Below are 18,780 nucleotides of genomic sequence, written 5' to 3' on the forward strand. Positions count from 1 at the left end.
CTGCTGAATGTGCTTGACCTTCGAGCACTTAGATGGCATTTCATGAAAAACAGTCATAATACTGTTATAAATATAGCCACATGGGTCTTTTCCCAGAAAATACAATGCCAAATTTCTTTTTGCATGTGCTACAACAGTATGGCTTATAGACACAGCGTGTGCGCTTGACTGGCCTGTCTGCAGTCCAGATCTGTCACCTTTAAAAATGAATAGTGCATTACGAAGAATGGAGTTCTAATTTATGAGTGTTGCAGGCATTAGATTTTAAATGTGTTTGTATTTACCAAGGTGGTCTCACTGAAAATCTTTATCTTGTACTTTGGTCATTTAAAAAATTGTTGAAAAGAATGAACAAATTACAGATTTTTAATCCATTTTGCAATATCTGTCAACCTTTCTAGAATGGGGTTTATATGTTAGGAGTTCATAACTCTGGCGCTAAAGCACTAATGCTGCCTGAATACACCTGACTTCATTCCAGACTGTTGACCTTTAGCACCAGAGTTGTGCACTCCTAATATAAGGTATGTGTTTAAGTGAGTTTACAAGCATGCAAGGGAGAACCTTCTTTAAATTTTACAAAATACACCCCAAACCTAGAACCCAGACACAGGCAGAGTATAAAAAGTGAAGCACTTGTGTAATGCAGTTGGATAAGTTACACTAAACAAATGTCAACGAGCAGACCACAAGGGGTCTCAGCACACACCCTAGTGGTCAGCTGAACCATACTCAGCATAATTTCACATTCCATGTAAATCACAAACTCAGAATATGGGAGTTTATTATACGAGTACGCAAAAAGAGCCCAAATGAAGCACTACAGCTCAGTGTACCAGCCAGTGTAAACACGTGGCACACTTTACGGAGGCACGGCCATGCCAGGCTAGACCACAATTATTTATTTATTTATTTCTGTAGCTGGCCCTACGTGCAGCTGACAGGGTAATACAGTCTGGACAAAACAACCAAAGCACTGTAAAAATGTCTATGACTGGTGTTTTAACAGAAGAATTTCATGGTTACACAATTTGTAACCATTGAACATATACAAATGATTTATACTGACAAATTATTTACATTACTAGAATTACGGGCTTGTGCGGAGCTTAAAAAAGCTATAGTGTTTGCAAGAAAGCATAGAATAGAGTTATTTAATTTATAAAATAACACTTTTTGCTCAGTTTTCTCTTATTTGAGTATCAAGACTTAATACTCATGCACACAGAGTTACAGAGAAGGAAACTACAAACTAGGAACTCAATTGTGGGACTGCCAATTCTTACTTAAGGTCACTGAAATAGGTCTGCATTACCAATTAAGCTATGAAATACCAATATTAAAAAGAAAAACAACTGTTTACATTTCTCGTGGAGCTATGTCAATACTTTTAACATAGCTATTCACTGTACATAAGAGCTGTACATGTTTTTATCGGTGCGGCTACGTTTGCAAGGCCAATCCAAGAACATGACCAGGGCTCCCTGTTCAGTTTAAACCAGTGTTATCAGACGTCATCTCAGACCCCTCAGTCTGAGGCCCCTGGGCTTGTTCTTCACTGTGTGTGCAAACACACACACACACAATATGGGGGTGGAGTGCAGGACGGAGACTTTGTTTACACACTGTCATCAAGCTGCACTCCCTCCAGGAAGACCCTAGAGAGCAGCCAGTGATAATTCTCTCACCAGTTCACCTTCAAAGCCCACTCTGACACAAACCAGAAAACAAAAGGAATGTTGAAAGGAGGAGGGAAACGACACAAAAATCCATCCTGCTTGGCCCTTTATTTCCCTCTACTGGCCAAACATTAAAACAGTTGTGCTAAACCAAACCAACTCATGCCATTGTTTTATACCCTACACAAAGCACTGGCAAACTAATCACCGGTTATCAGCAACGACCTATTCCCACTAAGATCTTCCAGTATCTGACATCATTTCCTGTGGGTACTAGTAAATCTGATTGACTGCCAAAGCCCAATCCACATTCCCAAAGAGCAGGGACAAGGTTATCAGGAATCTTTATTGAAAGGTCAGCCAGACTTTTCTCTTTGTGACCCAGCAGTGAGCTGGGAAAAAAATAAAAATACCAGAGAAATGAGGCAGCACTGCAAACGACTTGGCAAAACTTTCTTAAGGAATATTTCTTTTAACAATGGGTTATCTTTGTCAGTGAGAATTTTTGGCTGTTCAACATCTCTTCATAATTTGGAAGAAGATTTGAAAATGTGTTAAAATGTTAAGCCCCTTTATTATTTATGTGATCGTAATCATAATAATTACTGATGCTTACAGAAAGGTATCTGTGAAGGCTTTAATCATCCACTGGGCCAGTGACGAAATAGCTTTTACATTCCATTTACATTTTCGGCATTTAGCACACGCCTTTATCTAAAGCAACTTACAGTTATGTGACTGTATACAGTCTGAGCAATTGAGGGTTAAGGGTCTTGATCAAGGACCCAACTTCAGCATCCTGGCCGTAGCGGGGCGTGAACCAGCGACCTTCTGATTACAAGTCGAGTACTTTAACCACCAGGCTACAACTGCCCTAGCTTTAAATTTCAAAATAAAGTTTTAATTCACATTATTTTATACTTTAAAATTAAATTTTAGGTTAAAGTTCAAAAATCTCAGATTTATGGTTGTGCATTTTTGTTTTCCTATATAATTGAAGTAAAAATAAATAACTGAGATGTTAAGCAACCTTCCACTTTTGGCAGATTAGCCTCGAAAAGGTAATGACGATTTTTCTTTAATTTATACAATCTTGGTGCACATCTGGGTTACATTTCAAGTCCTAAATGTGCAATGTAAAAACTAGGGCTGACTCGATACCACTTTTTTTTATGTCCGATACCAAAACTGATACTGCAAATCGAGTATCTGCCGATACAGATACCAATCCGATACCGTCATTTTTCCTATCAAACAACTAAGCAGTAATAATACATGTCTCTTACGCAAAACTGCTGTTCTTATTTTCACTTTTACACACAGAACATTTAGCAGCATTTTTGGCTTGTTTAACAAATGTGTCTACAATTGGAAGATGTGGATGTCAATCAAACGCGATGGACCAATTAGAATTGACGCAGAGTTGAAATTTTCCATTAAAGTTCTGTCACATTTTTAGATATAAAAAAATAAAAACCAAAGCATGCTTATTAAAAAACCCTGCTGGATTTTGAAGAGGAAAACGGGAAACGGTGTAGTTTGTTTTATTTCATAACACGAATGGATTAATCATTGAGAATGTAAAATATCTCCAAGCTGGGACAAGATAGGTTTTCTTTATCTCAGGTGAGCGATTTATCATTTATAAAGTGATTTTTATTGTGTTTAAACAGTGTTTTTAGTTGTGGCAGTAGTAGATGATTTTTTTAAAATGCTAAAAGTTTAAGTAGATCAGTGTGTTTTCATTTCTGAATGGCTGTTGCGGATGAGTTGTAGATCAGTGGCACATGTTAATGATGTCCTCAAGATACACCTTGTTACGGCAGTTGCCGAGTGAGCTGGCAATAAACAGCACTCTGTTGGAACGTATCTTTGTGTGTTATTTACACACAAACAATGGCATTATTTACATTAAGTGTTATTTACATTGAGCAACAGTATCGGATCGGATTACATGTTTTTTTTCCTTTTGATATCCAATTCAGTGATTTGGGCCAATTTCGGACCGATACCGATACCGAGTATCGGATTGGTGCCAGCCCTAGTAAAAACTGCACAAAATGTAGGGTAGTTGTAGCCTAGTGGTTAAGGTACTGGACTAGTAATTGAAAGGTCGCTGGTTCAAGCCCCACCACTGCCAGGTTGCCACTGATGGGCCCTAGAGAAAGGCCCTTAACCCTTAATTACTTAGACAATATACTGTCACAGTACTGTTAGTCGCTTTGGATAAAAGCGTCTGTTTAATGCCAAAAATGTAAATGTAATGCCTTTTTATGTTATTAAATAATAATTATTAAATCTTATTTTAAAGCATAAATATAAACTTTAATATGCTGATTCAATTAATTATAATAAGGTTTTATTGTGGATTTTGAAATATATACACATTAAACTGTAAGGCATGGCCTACTAATTCTTTGTGGAATCAACAGGTAATTTTTGTGCCCATATAAATACTTTGTTTGTTTGTTTAATTCTTAACACTGTCAGCTGCTATGGCTATTATCATGGCTAGCTAATATATTGTCTTTAAACTTCAAAGTGGTGGGTCGATTTGCTTTCTAACTTGTGATTATGGTGGTAAGAGTGTTTGTGTGACTATAAGGGTGTAAAGTTTAATTGTTTTTTATAACTTATTTGCCGTTTTAAGTGCAATTGCTTCCAAGAATTTAGGCAGTTTTTTTGGAGGAACTGAGGTGAAAAATTCCTTGTAGCTGTTTGTATTGTACAATTTTGTTCTGGGAGTGTTTATCTGTTGGCATAAATAAAGGATGTGTTTAATAGAAGTATTTGATCCACAGAGGGGGCAAGTAGGAGCCTGGTCTATTTTTAGCAAGTAAGTATGGGTCAATTTGGTGTGTCGTATGCGGCATCTTGTGTAGATGCATGTTCCCATTGTTTTGTGGGGTATTGAGCTCTATTTGTTTTTATGTTATGGTGGATCTCGTACAGTTTGTTGAGTGGTGGTATGTGTTTCCCATTCTTTTTGTCAAGCTGCTGTGGTGTATGCTTTTACAATTGGTCTGAGATTGGATAGCGGGAAGGGCTTGCTTTGTTGTTAAATCTGCTTGTTCATTTCCTTTAAGGCCACAGTGTCCTGGGATCCAGCAGAACTTTATATTATGGCTACGGCTGCCCATATAAATACTAATAGTTTGACTGGAGCTATTACAAAGTAGTTTACAAAAAAACAGCTCCCCTATGTTAGGAGGAACTTTGTCCCCATTGTCAGATGTAATCCAAAATCCTTCAGATCATCATGGGCTAAAAAAAGAGAAGCTCCTGCTTTTGCAGCAAGTACATTCCTTTAACTTTCAAGATGCTGATCTTTAAGAAGGGGCCTCTTTTTTGCATGAAAGTCCAAGACAATCTTTAGCTTGTTTGACTATGGACAGCGTCACCCATGAACCTGCAGCTTCTAATTTATACCAGAGCTGTTTTGGTGGTTCTTGGATTATATGTAACAAAAGACAAAAAGTGACTGGGTTTTCTTTAAAACCAAGAGATCGCTGTTTAAAGGATTTTATAATAGGTGCAAATGGCAAAAAAGTCACCAACTGTGATAAATTGTAATTACTAATGAGAAATTACAAGGCAATGCTACAGAGTGAAACAAAATATGTTTCTACACCCAGAAAGTAATACATTATTAGATGCATGGATATTGGTGACCAAGCATATTACCTAAAACCCCACAATGAACTGCACAAAAACCTCCATTCATAAGAAGTGCGTTCATTTCATTCAGTCGCAGGAAAAGATCAATAGCAGATATTGCTCAAAATGAAGGTGTACATGATGTGTAAACTGTAGATTTAGTCATATGCTTATCATATGCAAGGCTTTGTAAACATAAGAGTATTTCTGAAATGCCTGACACAACTGGAGAATCTTAATACAGAATATCTTCTGATTCTCTAGGCTTAGACATCATCTCTTGTAAGGCATCTCTTTTATGGCATCTCTTTTAAGACATCTCTTGTAAGACATCTTATGTAAGGCATCTCTTGTAAGACATCTTATGTAAGGCATCTCATGTAAGACATCTTATGTAAGGCATCTCTTGTAAGACATCTTATGTAAGGCATCTCATGTAAGGCATCTCTAATAAGGCATCTCTAATAGGGCATCTTTTGTAAGACATCTCTTTTAAGACATCTTATGTAAGTCATCTCTAGTAAGGCATCTCTTGTAAGACATCTCTTGTAAGACATCTCTTGTAAGACATCTTATGTAAGGCATCTCATGTAAGACATCTCTTTTAATACATCTTATGTAAGGCATCTCATGTAAGACATCTCTTAAGACATCTTATGTAAGGCATCTCATGTAAGACATCTCGTGTAAGACATCTCTTGCAAGACATCTCATGTAAGACATCTCTTTTAAGACATCTCTTTTAAGACATCTCTTTTAAGACATCTCTTGTAAGACATCTTATGTAAGGCATCTCTTGTAAGACATCTTATGTAAGGCATCTCATGTAAGACATCTTATGTAAGGCATCTCTTGTAAGACATCTTATGTAAGGCATCTCATGTAAGGCATCTCTAATAAGGCATCTCTAATAGGGCATCTTTTGTAAGACATCTCTTTTAAGACATCTTATGTAAGTCATCTCTAGTAAGGCATCTCTTGTAAGACATCTCTTGTAAGACATCTTATGTAAGGCATCTCATGTAAGACATCTCTTTTAATACATCTTATGTAAGGCATCTCATGTAAGACATCTCTTAAGACATCTTATGTAAGGCATCTCATGTAAGACATCTCGTGTAAGACATCTCTTGCAAGACATCTCATGTAAGACATCTCTTTTAAGACATCTCTTTTAAGACATCTCTTTTAAGACATCTTATGTAAGGCATCTTATGTAAGGCATCTCTTGTAAGACATCTTATGTAAGGCATCTCATGTAAGACATCTCATGTAAGACATCTCATGTAAGACATCCCTTTTAATACATCTTATGTAAGGCATCTCTTGTAAGACATCTTATGTAAGACATCTCATGTAAGACATCCCTTTTAATACATCTTATGTAAGGCATCTCTTGTAAGACATCTTATGTAAGGCATCTCATGTAAGGCATCTCTTGTAAGACATCTTATGTAAGGCATCTCATGTAAGGCATCTCTTGTAAGACATCTTATGTAAGACATCCCTTTTAATACATCTTACGTAAGGCATCTCTTGTAAGACATCTTATGTAAGGCATCTCTTGTAAGACATCTTATGTAAGGCATCTCTAGCAAAGCATATCATGTAAGGCATCATCTTCATCCTTCCCTACTGGTTTTAAAGGTAACTTAGATTACAGGACTAGAGTAGCCATCTAGAGTGACATGATTGAGTATTTAAGCAATTATGGTGTGGATTTCCTTTTCTAGTCAGTTCACATTATGGACAAGAATAAAAATTGTAAATGTATAGAATAAAAATGATAAGTTTAAATCCTTACAGTGTAAAATCACTGTAAAATAGAACTTTTTACATGCAGAAAGTGTGTAAACTTTCTGTGAGTTAATGATACAAGAGTCTGCAAGTGCACAAGAGTCTGCTGGTGTTATAGTAGCATCACTTAAATATTTACTACATCAATTAATGGCTATATATCTATTAAACCTTAATGTTTTTAGATCAGCTAATTTATTCATCAGATTAAAACTGTTTAAAAATGTTTAAAAAATGTTCAAATGGTTTACACACTTTTATATTTTTGTTGGAAACAGTAAAAGGAGTATTAAGAGAGAGCTTATAGTCTGAATTTAGCTTCATCTGATTTCCACCTTTTTGGACCGTTCAAAGAAGCTTTAAGGGGAAGAAGATTTTCATGTGATGATGATGTGAAAGCAGCAGTGCATCAGTGGCAACACACTCAACCATTTTTGCTGATGGCATTAAAAAGTTGGTACGATTCTGGGAAAAATGCATCAGAAGGTGACTATGTAGAAAAGTGATGTCATTTGATTTTATAATTCTTAATAATAGAGTTTAAAAGAGTGCGGAAACTTTTTAAAAAAAACCTCATACATTAGGTTCAGATATCTGGAATGAAAATAGTTTTGAACACTCGGTTCTGGAAAGTTATATATACTACAGTGTAACAGCAACAGATTTCTTACCCTACACTCCACAACGCTCTGATCGGATTCACAAGTGACGTAGATCTCATCAACAGCCCGGCGCAGGTTATCGAAGAGAAATGCCCAGTAACGTGCTCTCAGATCGACTTTGCGTGGTTGCCTGGCTTTAGTGGGGCTCTTCTCAACTGCTTTCTCCAGCACAGCGCTTGCTGCAACTTTACAGTCCAGCACAGCAGGCTAAACCCACACAGACACAAACACACAAAGATCTCATTCTATTTATTAGTACAACAAAGCCAGGGTTATACAATATTATTTCCATACAGACTGGAGGAAAGAAACATCTGGGTACAAGGCAAGGCAAAAGCATCAATTTGGTCTTTGGTGCTCTCTAGTGGCTGACATGATGAATGCATGATGAATGCCAGAACAGCGTGTATCTTGAAAAGGTCCTTCCTACCTGTTTTTTGTTCCTGTGTTGTCCGGAGTTGATTCGTTGTGCTCTTGCATTGTGGTTGCTGAACGTTCTTGACTTTCCTGTAAAATAGAAACTATTGATTGTGGGGAAAATAACTAGTTCTGCATTGAAAATAGCAATGTTATATGTTTCAATGTCATTTTAGCACTGCTTTTTAAGTAGAAAATAACATTTGATTAACATCATATGTAAATCTGGTTTTAGAGATTTGAGGAGCAATGTTATCGGTTGCAATATGCAGAAAAACATGCCAGCTTCGGCTGGATCCGCCCTGGTAAATATGACTATTTGTTGCATCAACTCAGAAAAAAGAGAGCAGGCTGTAATATTAAATCTTAGGCTTTTAGGAAAAATGACAGCAGCACAAAAACACCACAGTTTGGAATTGTATTAAAATGCAAAGCATGGACCAAGGTTTTATCAAACTAAATATAACCAGACCACCAAACCACCCACTCATGGCAGACACAGCTGACTGGATCTATAGTAGTTTCTCAGTGTATCAGACTTTTTACCAGCTGGGCTACCAGCCTGGTCATATGGGAAGGATGTTTATTTATTTATTTAATAGGATTTTAACGTCACGTTTTACACACTTTGGTTACATTCATAACAGGAGATGTGATTACTGGTTACACAAGATTAATCAGTTTAAGTCTATAATGTCAAACACAGTCATGGACAATTTTGTATCTCCAATTCACCTCACTTGGACTGTGGGAGGAAACCGAAGCTTCCGGAGGAAACCCAACTCGCAAACTCAACATGCACACAGAAAGGACCCGGACCATTCCACCTGGGAATCAAACCCAGGACTGTCCTGCTGTGAGGTGCACATGGGAAGGAAGGCTAAATAGGGTTTCACCTCCTTGCCACAGCAACCGCAGCCGTCTGGTACAGCACATACAGTCGCAACAAATCATATTTAACCCCGAAGAAATAGTCATTTATAACTCCAAGCTTTTGCTTTAAATTAAGTCTTTATCAGTTAATTGATGCAGCAAATAACGTGATGTAATATTTTAGAGCTGCAGGATATTTTATTAAATACTACCATGTCACAGTCATTCAACCCCTACATAATATTGCTGATCTTAAAACCTACTGCAAGTCTGTAAGACCTAAAGTTGGGTAACAATATGATTAAACTTTGCTTCAGATATGATGTTTTATATAAACACCACACAGAGATGTGTTGCAACCATGATGATAACTAAGAAGCTGTGACAAAAGATGACTAAGATGATCACTAAAACCTTGAACAGTTCCAGAAACACCATAGGGATTATTGTCTGCAAGTTCCAAACTTATGGCACAGCAGCAAACCTGTCTGACCGTGGAAGAAAGCCCAAAAAAGGCTTAGCAATCTCAACAAGACACTGCAAATAATGACCTAATGAAGGCTGGGATAAATGTGTCAGTGGCAACCATAAAAAGAACACTTAACAGCCAAAGACTTCATGGCCGAACGCCATGGCACGCAACTTTTGACCAAGACAAATCAAAACTAAAACTGTTGAATAAGGTGAGGCTTATGTCCAGAAGAATAGTATTCCCACGGTCAAACATGGAGGTGGGTCAGTGATGATGTAGAGACACTTTTTTGCTTCAAAAACTAGTAATCTTCACCATGTAACTGGCATCATAAATTCACAGCAATATTATGAGGAATGATATGCCTTCAGTGGTGGAATGAAATCTTAGCAAAAATTTGACTTTCCAGCAAGACAATGATCTCAGGCACACTTCCAAGGTAACTAAAGCTTGGTTAAAGTTAAGGAATCAGTCCTGGAATATCCTGGTGTGGTAGCATGAAAGCCATCAAACCTCAATGAGCTGGCCAAACATTTCACAAGAGAGGTGACAGGAGCCTAATGGCAAAAACCTTTATTGTATGTGCTAAAACACTAAGAGAACACTTTAATCTCACAATGAATCTCAATGAACAAAAGATTTAAGTTGAACATCTTTACTGATATAAATTATGTAATTTGTTGAGAACAAAATGACACAATAATGGTCAGTGAAAATCAAAATCATTAACCCAGTGAGGTCTGGATTCAAAGTTACACCAAAAATCAAAGTAATCACAAGCTAATAAAACTTGTTTGGATTTGATCACTGCTATTCATAACGTGCCTCAGACGCACGTATGGCCCCAGTGTGCCTGTATGTACTCCTGACAACATCTGGGCATGCTCCTGATGAGACTGTAGATGATGTCCAGGTGGATTTCTTCCCAGACCTGGATATATTGATATTTTCTTAGTCTATGATATGTATTTGTTTGACTGAGGATTTTCATATGTATTTATTAGGATTTTAACATCATATTTTACACACTTTGGTTACATTCATGACAATAATGGTAGTTAGTCGGTATTTATCAGTTCACAAGTTTATTGTCAAACACAGTCAACACAATTTTGTATCTCCATTTAACCTTACTGCAAGTCTTTGGACTGTGGGAGAAAACCGGAGCTCCCGGAGGAAACCCACACAGACACGGGGAGAACATGCAAACTCCACACAGTAAGGACCCAGACTGCCCCACCTGGGGATCAAACCCAGGACCTTCTTGCCATGAAACGACAGTGCTACCCACCGAGCCACCGTGCCAGGATTTTCATATTTACTTAAGTAATTCTTATTTGGGGTGCTTGGGTGGGGCAGCGGTATATAACACTCTTCAGGGTTCAAATCCCCAGCAGTGCTCTTCTTGAAGTACCTGTACTTTTACTTTAACACTCTGAAACCGCTGCTCAGGTGGCGCAGCGGTAAAACACACGCTGTTCACCAGAGCTGAGATCTCGGATACATGGTATCGAATCTCGGCTCTGCCTTGCCGGCTTGGGCCGAGTGGCTACATGAACAACGATTGGCCTGTTGTTCAGATAGGGGGCGGGACTTAAAGTCAGAGTGGGACTCTCTCTCAATCTAGTGCAATTACACCCTCTGCTGGCTGGTTGGTGGCGCCTGCATGGAGATGGGAAAGAGTGCGGCAGAGTGTGTGATCCTCCGTGCGCACTCGTCAAATGTAGGTGATAAAGACGGTCGATTGCTGTGCACGTGTCGGAGGAGGCGTGGAACAGCCTCGTCAGCCCCTATCAGGAGCAGGGACCAGCATTAGTGAGAGGATGATTGATGGGTCGAAATTGGATGCGCTAAAGTTGGAGAAAAAAGGGGTAAAAATGATAAAAAAATTTAAAAAAAACACTCTGAACCCAAGGCCACAAGACACAAATACAACCAGAACAGTCCATCCTTGACAGATCAACACAATCACAATCTCAGATCAGGCAATTTAGAGCAGCCAATACACATTCTGCATGTTTTAGGAGGTGTTTGTTTGAGTTCCTAATGCCATGTTAGCTGCTATGGCTATTATCATGGCTGAATAATAGATTCTTTAACAGTCTTTAAACAGTAGGGGGTTGATTTGCTTTCTTTACTTGTGTGTACAGTGGTAAGAGTGTTTGTGTGACTATGAGGGTGTAGAGTTTAATTGTTTTTTCTATTGTTCTTTTTATAACCTATATGGCGTTTTAAGTACTAGTGCTTCTAAGAATTTAAGCAGTTTTTGGGGGGTACTAAGGTGAAGATTTCCTTGTAGTTGTTTGTATGGTAGAAACTTCATTCTGGTGGTGTTCATCTTTTGGCATGAATAGAGACAGACGTTCTTGATCCACAGAGGGGGCAAGTGGGGGTCTGGTCTCTTTTATCAGGTAGGTATGGGTGAGTTCTTGACTTCTTTTTTTGATTGAATGATTGGAACATTGGTACAACTGTTTGTTTTTGTGGGTTTTAATTGTGGGTTTTGTGAAAATATGCTGGCTCAAGCAAGATACATAAAGCAATTAAAATTATTGATCTGGTGGTAAAAATACTATAATGTCATTGAACTTAGACCCACAGAGGAATTATGTTTCACACTGGCAGAAAATGAAGACTGGGCACTTAGTCTGTGCGATCGCTGCCAGTGTAGAGGTAGAGTTACTTTTAAATACTGGTGTGCTTTCCCTGTCCAAAATGTCACATCCATAACACTGGATTTTAGCGTGTATGCAGTGTAGCTGTGAAAATGTGGATGTCATTGTGATGTCATTGTTTTTGTAGTGATTCAGTGGGTATTTGCGTGTAAACTTACCCTCTTCTTCCTTGTTTTCCAAAGGCACACTCCAAGCAATTAAATTGCGAGCAGCCCGTCCCTCCTCTGCTACAATCTTTCTCACCTTGTCATGGCTGTTGGACCGCTGGAAGGAAGCCTGCATGAGAGCAACATTAACATTTGTTTAATGTTTAGATAGACCAATAGCAACATACTGTGTAGGAGCAAAGGGTAAATAATAAAGGCCGAACAATTTTCTACATTGGGAGAATTTCTACATTCTGGATGAGGCGAAAAATGCCTTCAATCCACAATGTCTGATGCTGTTAAGTACAGTGGGGATTCATGTGATGCTGCATCATATAATGGTTCAGAATATAAGACAATTAGACAGCACTGGTGCACCCAATAATGGCAACACTCTTTTGAAAACATTTCCATATTAACAAATGACAATGCCCTATATCTACTGGTAAAATTGCCCAAGAGTGGCTTTATAATCAGATTTAAGCATCATTTAACCTTTATGGGAAGTTTTAAGCTCAGCATGAGAAACAGATCTCAACCTTCAGCCCTTATGGAACAAGAAGATTACTTACACCAACATTCTACCACAAATCATTCATGACATGTATGAGAGCATAAAAAAAGGCTTAAAGCTGTTCTGGTGACTGGTGACCCTACTGTTAGATAATCTTTATACTACAATACAGGTTTTTCCTTTTCTAATTCTAATCTATTATCTATCATTCTTCTAATCTATATTAAGTCATCTATCTGGTATTGGTTCATTCGTTGATTGCATAAGCTACACCTACCATACAGATGAAATTTGTGGGCATATAATTACTGACCTTAGCCCATCTGGTGCTCTGTACACTGTCAAACGCTTTGTACCCCATTTACCAATTAAGAGATTCTCCCATTGGACCCCCCACTGACCACTTGATATTTGGGTGATGAACCATTCTCAGAACTGCAATGACAGGTACAGTGTCCTGCTCTGCCATGAGTGTATAAGGTGCCATAGTGGTGTTGGGACTTTCAAATACTGTTTAAACTTAGTGGCTTCTTTATTAGGAAGACATACCCTGTACTGTTAGAGACTAAAGTTATATTCTTTTTATTTTGCATAATGTGCATTACTCTTCCTTTTGTCTTCAATTAGTGGACACTTTCTATATAAAATCAGAACCACACACACCGCGAGCTAATTAACATGCTATTGTCACTGCAGTGCTAAGAATGGTCCACTGTCCAAACAGCATTCAGTCAGTGGGGGGCTAGCTTATAAAATAACAAATAAAGGTATGTACCATATAGGCATACCTAACAAAGTGCTCAGTAAGTGTATATCTGCACTGAATTCTAATAAGGTGTATTCTGCTTAGCTTTGCTCTGAACAGTTTTTCATGTGTGGGCGGGTGGCTTTTCAATTCGCAGGGACACCCACAGATAGGAAGCAATCATAACAGAGCTTCTCAGAAATGTCTCACACTTGCTTTTAGCAGCTTCAGTGAATGCAAAGCACTAAACACCTTTAATTACTGAGAGCTTGTCTCAACACCAGCAAAAGAACAGTGTGTACTATAATGTAGAACTGGACCTGTCTAGATGGCAGCTTTTCTGCATGATACTAAAGAAGAGAAGCAGGGGATTAACCTGGTACATTTCCTCTTCTCTCCATCCCTCTCATGAAACACATGGCAATGTGCAACACTGACAATGCAATTTGCAGTTTGTAAGCACTGATACCCACTTCAGGATTCCAGTCCTTTTGTTAGTGTTAGGACAACAACACATGCAAAAAGATCAAAAAAGATTTATAATTCCATTTGAAAAGATATTGACTAGACCTGAAAACAAGATGTCCTACTGGTTATGGAAGACCGAAACGCCAAAGCCCATATTTTGATGCAAAGGCATTTTAATGCACAAGCTCTGAGTGACGCTACAAAGAAAAACAGTCAAACCATCAGGTTTTTAAAATATGAAATGGAGAACAAGCCACCCATTTTCAAGGAAAACATCAAGACCCAATTTCAGGGGCTTGACTGAGAACCAGAAGAACTATGGATGCTTTCAAAAATATTTTTTTTTAAAACTAGGAAAAATGAAAAGAAGAATAATTAATACAGTGTGCCTCATTAATAACAGCAAAGCTTTAAACTGTGTTGACGACAGAAAATTAATGGAATGTTCTCAGGACGATGGGAATACCAGAACATCTCAATGTACTAATGAGGAATCTCTACACCAATCAAAAAACCACAGTCATGACACAATACAGCCTTGTCTAAAAGTCCATTCTGTCCATTTTCTGTCACCAATTCTGTTCAGCCTGTACACTGAATATACTATAATAAGAGAAGCAGGACTGGAAGAAGAAGATCAGGCATTCATGACTGGTGGAAGAAACATCCATATTCCATGCAGACGACAACACTCAGTAAAAAATAAGGAAAACCCTAATACCCTTATAAGAGAAGTTAAAAAACAGAGTGAAACGATGAGACTTCAGCTCAATATGACAAGCACAAAAGTCACAACAACAAAAAAGACCACAAAATTTAACACTGATGGCAAAGTTGTCAAAGTGGTGGACAGCTTTTGTCTACTTGGATCAATTATTATATTTAAATTTGTTCCCCTCTTTTTCCCCCCAATTTTTATCCCCCAGTCTAGTCGTGTCCAATTACCCTGAATGCGTCCTCTATACTGATTCAGCCCTTAACCGCTGACTGAGGACGCCTCTCAATTGACATGCGCCCCCTCCGGTACGCACAGTCAGTACAGATAGTGCATTTTTCACCTGCACGAGTCCATATACTTGACAGACACTGTGCATGGAGAGCCACACCCCCATCAGCATTATTCCTCAGCCCTGTGCAGGTGGCATCAGTCAGCCAGCAGGGACCACAGTTGCACCAGTTATGAGAACCTATGATGCAACTTTTTACCCCTAACCCTGAACAACAGTCAATCGTTGTTCATACTCCAGTCCAGTCGGAGAGGCAGACCTGAGGTTCGATACGATGTATTCGAAACCCCAACTCTGGTGAGCTAGCGTACTTTACCGCTGTGCCTACTTGGATCAATTATTAACACCAAATGATCCTAGAGTCAGAAAATATGAAACAAACGGGCACTTGGCAGAACAAGAATGTAGGAACTGCAAAAGATCTTTAGATGTAAAGATTTGTCTCTCCAAATGAAGATCAGAATTTTCCAGACTATGGTCTGCTCTGTGACTCTTTATGGGAGTTTGATTGTTTGTTTGGGTTTACTGCCATATTAGCAACATACCGGCTATTTTTATGGCATAGGCAGATACTGAAACTGTACATCATTATTCGTTTAGATCATTTGTTTTATATCAAGGCTGTCTAAAAAGTTCAGAATTTTCATTGGAGGAATCTTCTCAAACAATTCTTTCATGTTCTCAACCCTATAAAAGTCGTCTCTGATGGCTGAAATTCTAGGACATTCTAACAAAATATGTTTAATTGTAAGGGTTGTAGCACATAATTGACAGGTTGGTGCCTGCTCGCCAACCAGGAGGTGTCGGTAGGTGAGGGCAGTATGACCAATTCGGCACCTGGTTATAAGCGTCTAGTCTTGCCTTTTTAAGAAGTCTCGGTTGTGTTTAACAAAGATGTGGGGATTTGGGACTTGCTGGACCAATCTTCTTGCCATTTTATTGTGCAGTAATTTTTGATTTCTTGGTAGGCATCAGTTTTTGGGATGTATCTCCAAGCAATCTCTTGGTTTCTCGCTTCCTTCGCCAAGCTATCTGCTTTTTCATTATTATTTCATTCACCTTCTATGCCAATATGACTGGGAATCCAGCAGTAGACACTGGAAACTCCTCGGGGGTGAAGTTCTTTGTCCAATTTAAGCAGTTCTTGGATGATTGGGTGATCTGTTCTCATGGACTCAAGAGCTTGCATGCAGGATTTAGAGTCAGAGCAAATCACGTAGTGTTTATAGGGGCTAATAATTACGTGTCTGATGCTTTATGGAAGTAAAAGCCGGACGTTAAAAAAGTAAGACGTTCTTGTGCCTTTGGTGCTGGTAAATCAAACCAAACCCTTCACTAAGAGCTCAGATAACCAAAATGATGAAGGGCCAAACAATGGCAGGATTCAAACCCACTACCTTTTAGTTAGTAACAAAAGCTCTACGCACTAGGCTACCACTAACCCAGTTCACTATAACAGTTATAATGGCAATAATGTACCACAGAACAGTAAAATTAACAAACACCATAAGCAAAACAGATTTTAAACATATGGTTGCAAACAGTTTATTACAAAAGCTAACAAAACATGCTAATTACAAAGTGTAAAGCAGTCAGTATTTAAAAACTCTTCCAAATAACATTAAATAAAAAAAACAGGTTACGCAAAGGTTCATAGTGATATCTGATGGAGACCATATTCTGATACCGGACTACACACTTAAGTACTCAGATAACAGCATTTACACGTATACAGTTTAGCTTAGCATCATTAGATTTTGGAATCTGATTTATAATGTGTCGACATTTAAAACACACATAGATCAGAGTTAATACTTCATACTACACCTCCATAATGTCATACATGAAATTATGCAGGCACATCTACGGTGACTCATCAAGTGCAGGATCCTTAATGTTGTGACTGGATTGCATAAGAATTCCTGTATCCAGTATCACTGTATAAACATATACATTATACAGCATTATGTTTAAGAAGAATGGTTGACAACCAGCCATCAAACAGAAAACTGCACCCCCATATTACACATTTTTAAATGAGGTATTATTTAATACTTTACAATTTCCCTATGTAATACTACCAAGCCTGCAAAAGCAAACTATCGCACTGTTAAAAATTATTATGTTTATTGTATTTTCAATCACATACACTGATCAGCCATAACATTAAAACCACCTCCTTGTTTGTAGTCCATCTTTTTCTCTACATGCTTTGTTAGCCACCTTTCACCCTGTTCTTCAATGGTCAGGACTCTCCCAGGACCACTACAGAGCAGGTATTATTTAGGTGGTGGATCATTCTCAGCACTGCAGTAACAATGACATGGTGGTGGTGTGTTAGTGTGTGTTGTGCTGGTATGAGTGGATCAGACAAAGCAGCGCTGCTGGAGTTTTTAAATACCGTGTCCACTCACTGTCTACTCTATTAGACACTCCCACCTAGTTGATCCACCTTGTAGATGTAAAGTCAGAGACGATTGCTCATCTACTGCTGCTGTTTGAGTTGGTCATCTTCTAGACCTTCATCAGTGGGCACAGGACTCTGCCCACGGGGCGCTGTTGGCTGGATATATTTTTGGTTGGTGGACTATTGTCAGTCCAGCAGTGACAGTGAGGTGTTTAAAAACTCCAGCAGCGCTGCTGTGTCTGATCCACTCATACCAGCACAACACACACTAACACACCACCACCATGTCAGTGTCACTGCAGTGCTGAGAATCATCCACCACCTAAATAATACCTGCTCTGTGGTGGTCCTGTGGGGGTCCTGACCATTAAAGAACAGCATGAAAGGGAGCTAACAAAGCATGCCGAGAAACAGATGGACTACAGTCAGTAATTGTAGAACTACAAAGTGCTTCTATATGGTCAGTGGAGCTGATAAAATAGACAGTGAGTGTAGAAACAAGGAGGTGGGTTTAATGTTATGGCTGATCAGTGTATGTCACACACATGTCAAAGCCATCGCTTGCAATTATTATACGATACATTGGGCTTCATATATGCATAAGGAGAACACAGGCCTGGCACAATCTGATATCCCTAGGCTTTATAAACACAGCTGACCTACTTTAGAGGAGCTAGGCAGCATCTTAATACTAAGTAAGAGAACTGAATAGAGCTCAAACTTCTCATAGAACAAAGTGGCCAAAATATGTGATGTGTAAAAACATGGACAGAAAATTCTCAATCTACCACAACACACATGCAGGAAAATCCTTGCTGCCTGTCAGTGGGCCAGTCATGCAGTGAATGTTTAGTCATGGATTCCTGAACCTTGATTCCAGACAACTTGGAATGGAATCACCTTTTACTACCTTAGCTGCCAAAAGGCTATTTTTTGTACTTACTACTTCTATATGCATATTTATTTAAAGACATAGTTCACATTAAATATAACAGAAACAACATATTTAATAACTAAAACAAAAATGCATACACAAACATATTGGTTCCATTAACTTAATATTGTTAGCAAAGCTTTTAAAGCTACAGCTGCAATCAGGCGTTTTCGGTCATTCTGAATAAGATTTCTGCATTTCTCTAGTCAGAAGTTTGACCTGCCTAGGGGAGCAAAGCAACCTCATAACATTACTGAGTCTCTTCAATGTTTTAGAGTAGGCTTGGTGTCCTTTTCTTTGCAAGCTTTATTTTATCTCCTGTAAATG

At 38.5% G+C, this 18,780-nt stretch overlaps 1 protein-coding gene across 7 annotated transcripts in view; it reads right to left on the bottom strand.

Annotated features, from left to right (window-relative positions):
• The window catches only part of scaper (S-phase cyclin A-associated protein in the ER), a 203,992-nt gene that overhangs the window by 162,695 nt on the left and 22,517 nt on the right, over positions 1-18,780 (bottom strand). For 6 of the 7 annotated variants that reach the window (XM_062991980.1, XM_062992001.1, XM_062991972.1 and 3 more), the window contains exons 2-4: positions 12,391-12,508; positions 8,226-8,302; positions 7,805-8,002 (exon numbers count right to left, since the gene is read on the bottom strand). In XM_062991980.1, the coding sequence (XP_062848050.1) occupies positions 7,805-8,002; positions 8,226-8,302; positions 12,391-12,508 (393 nt within the window). The remainder of the gene's footprint in view (positions 1-7,804; positions 8,003-8,225; positions 8,303-12,390; positions 12,509-18,780) is intronic. The other variant, XM_062991994.1, reaches the window with a different exon arrangement.

Source organism: Trichomycterus rosablanca, chromosome 1 (assembly GCF_030014385.1).
Source record: "Trichomycterus rosablanca isolate fTriRos1 chromosome 1, fTriRos1.hap1, whole genome shotgun sequence".
NCBI classification, from domain to species: Eukaryota; Metazoa; Chordata; class Actinopteri; order Siluriformes; family Trichomycteridae; genus Trichomycterus; species Trichomycterus rosablanca.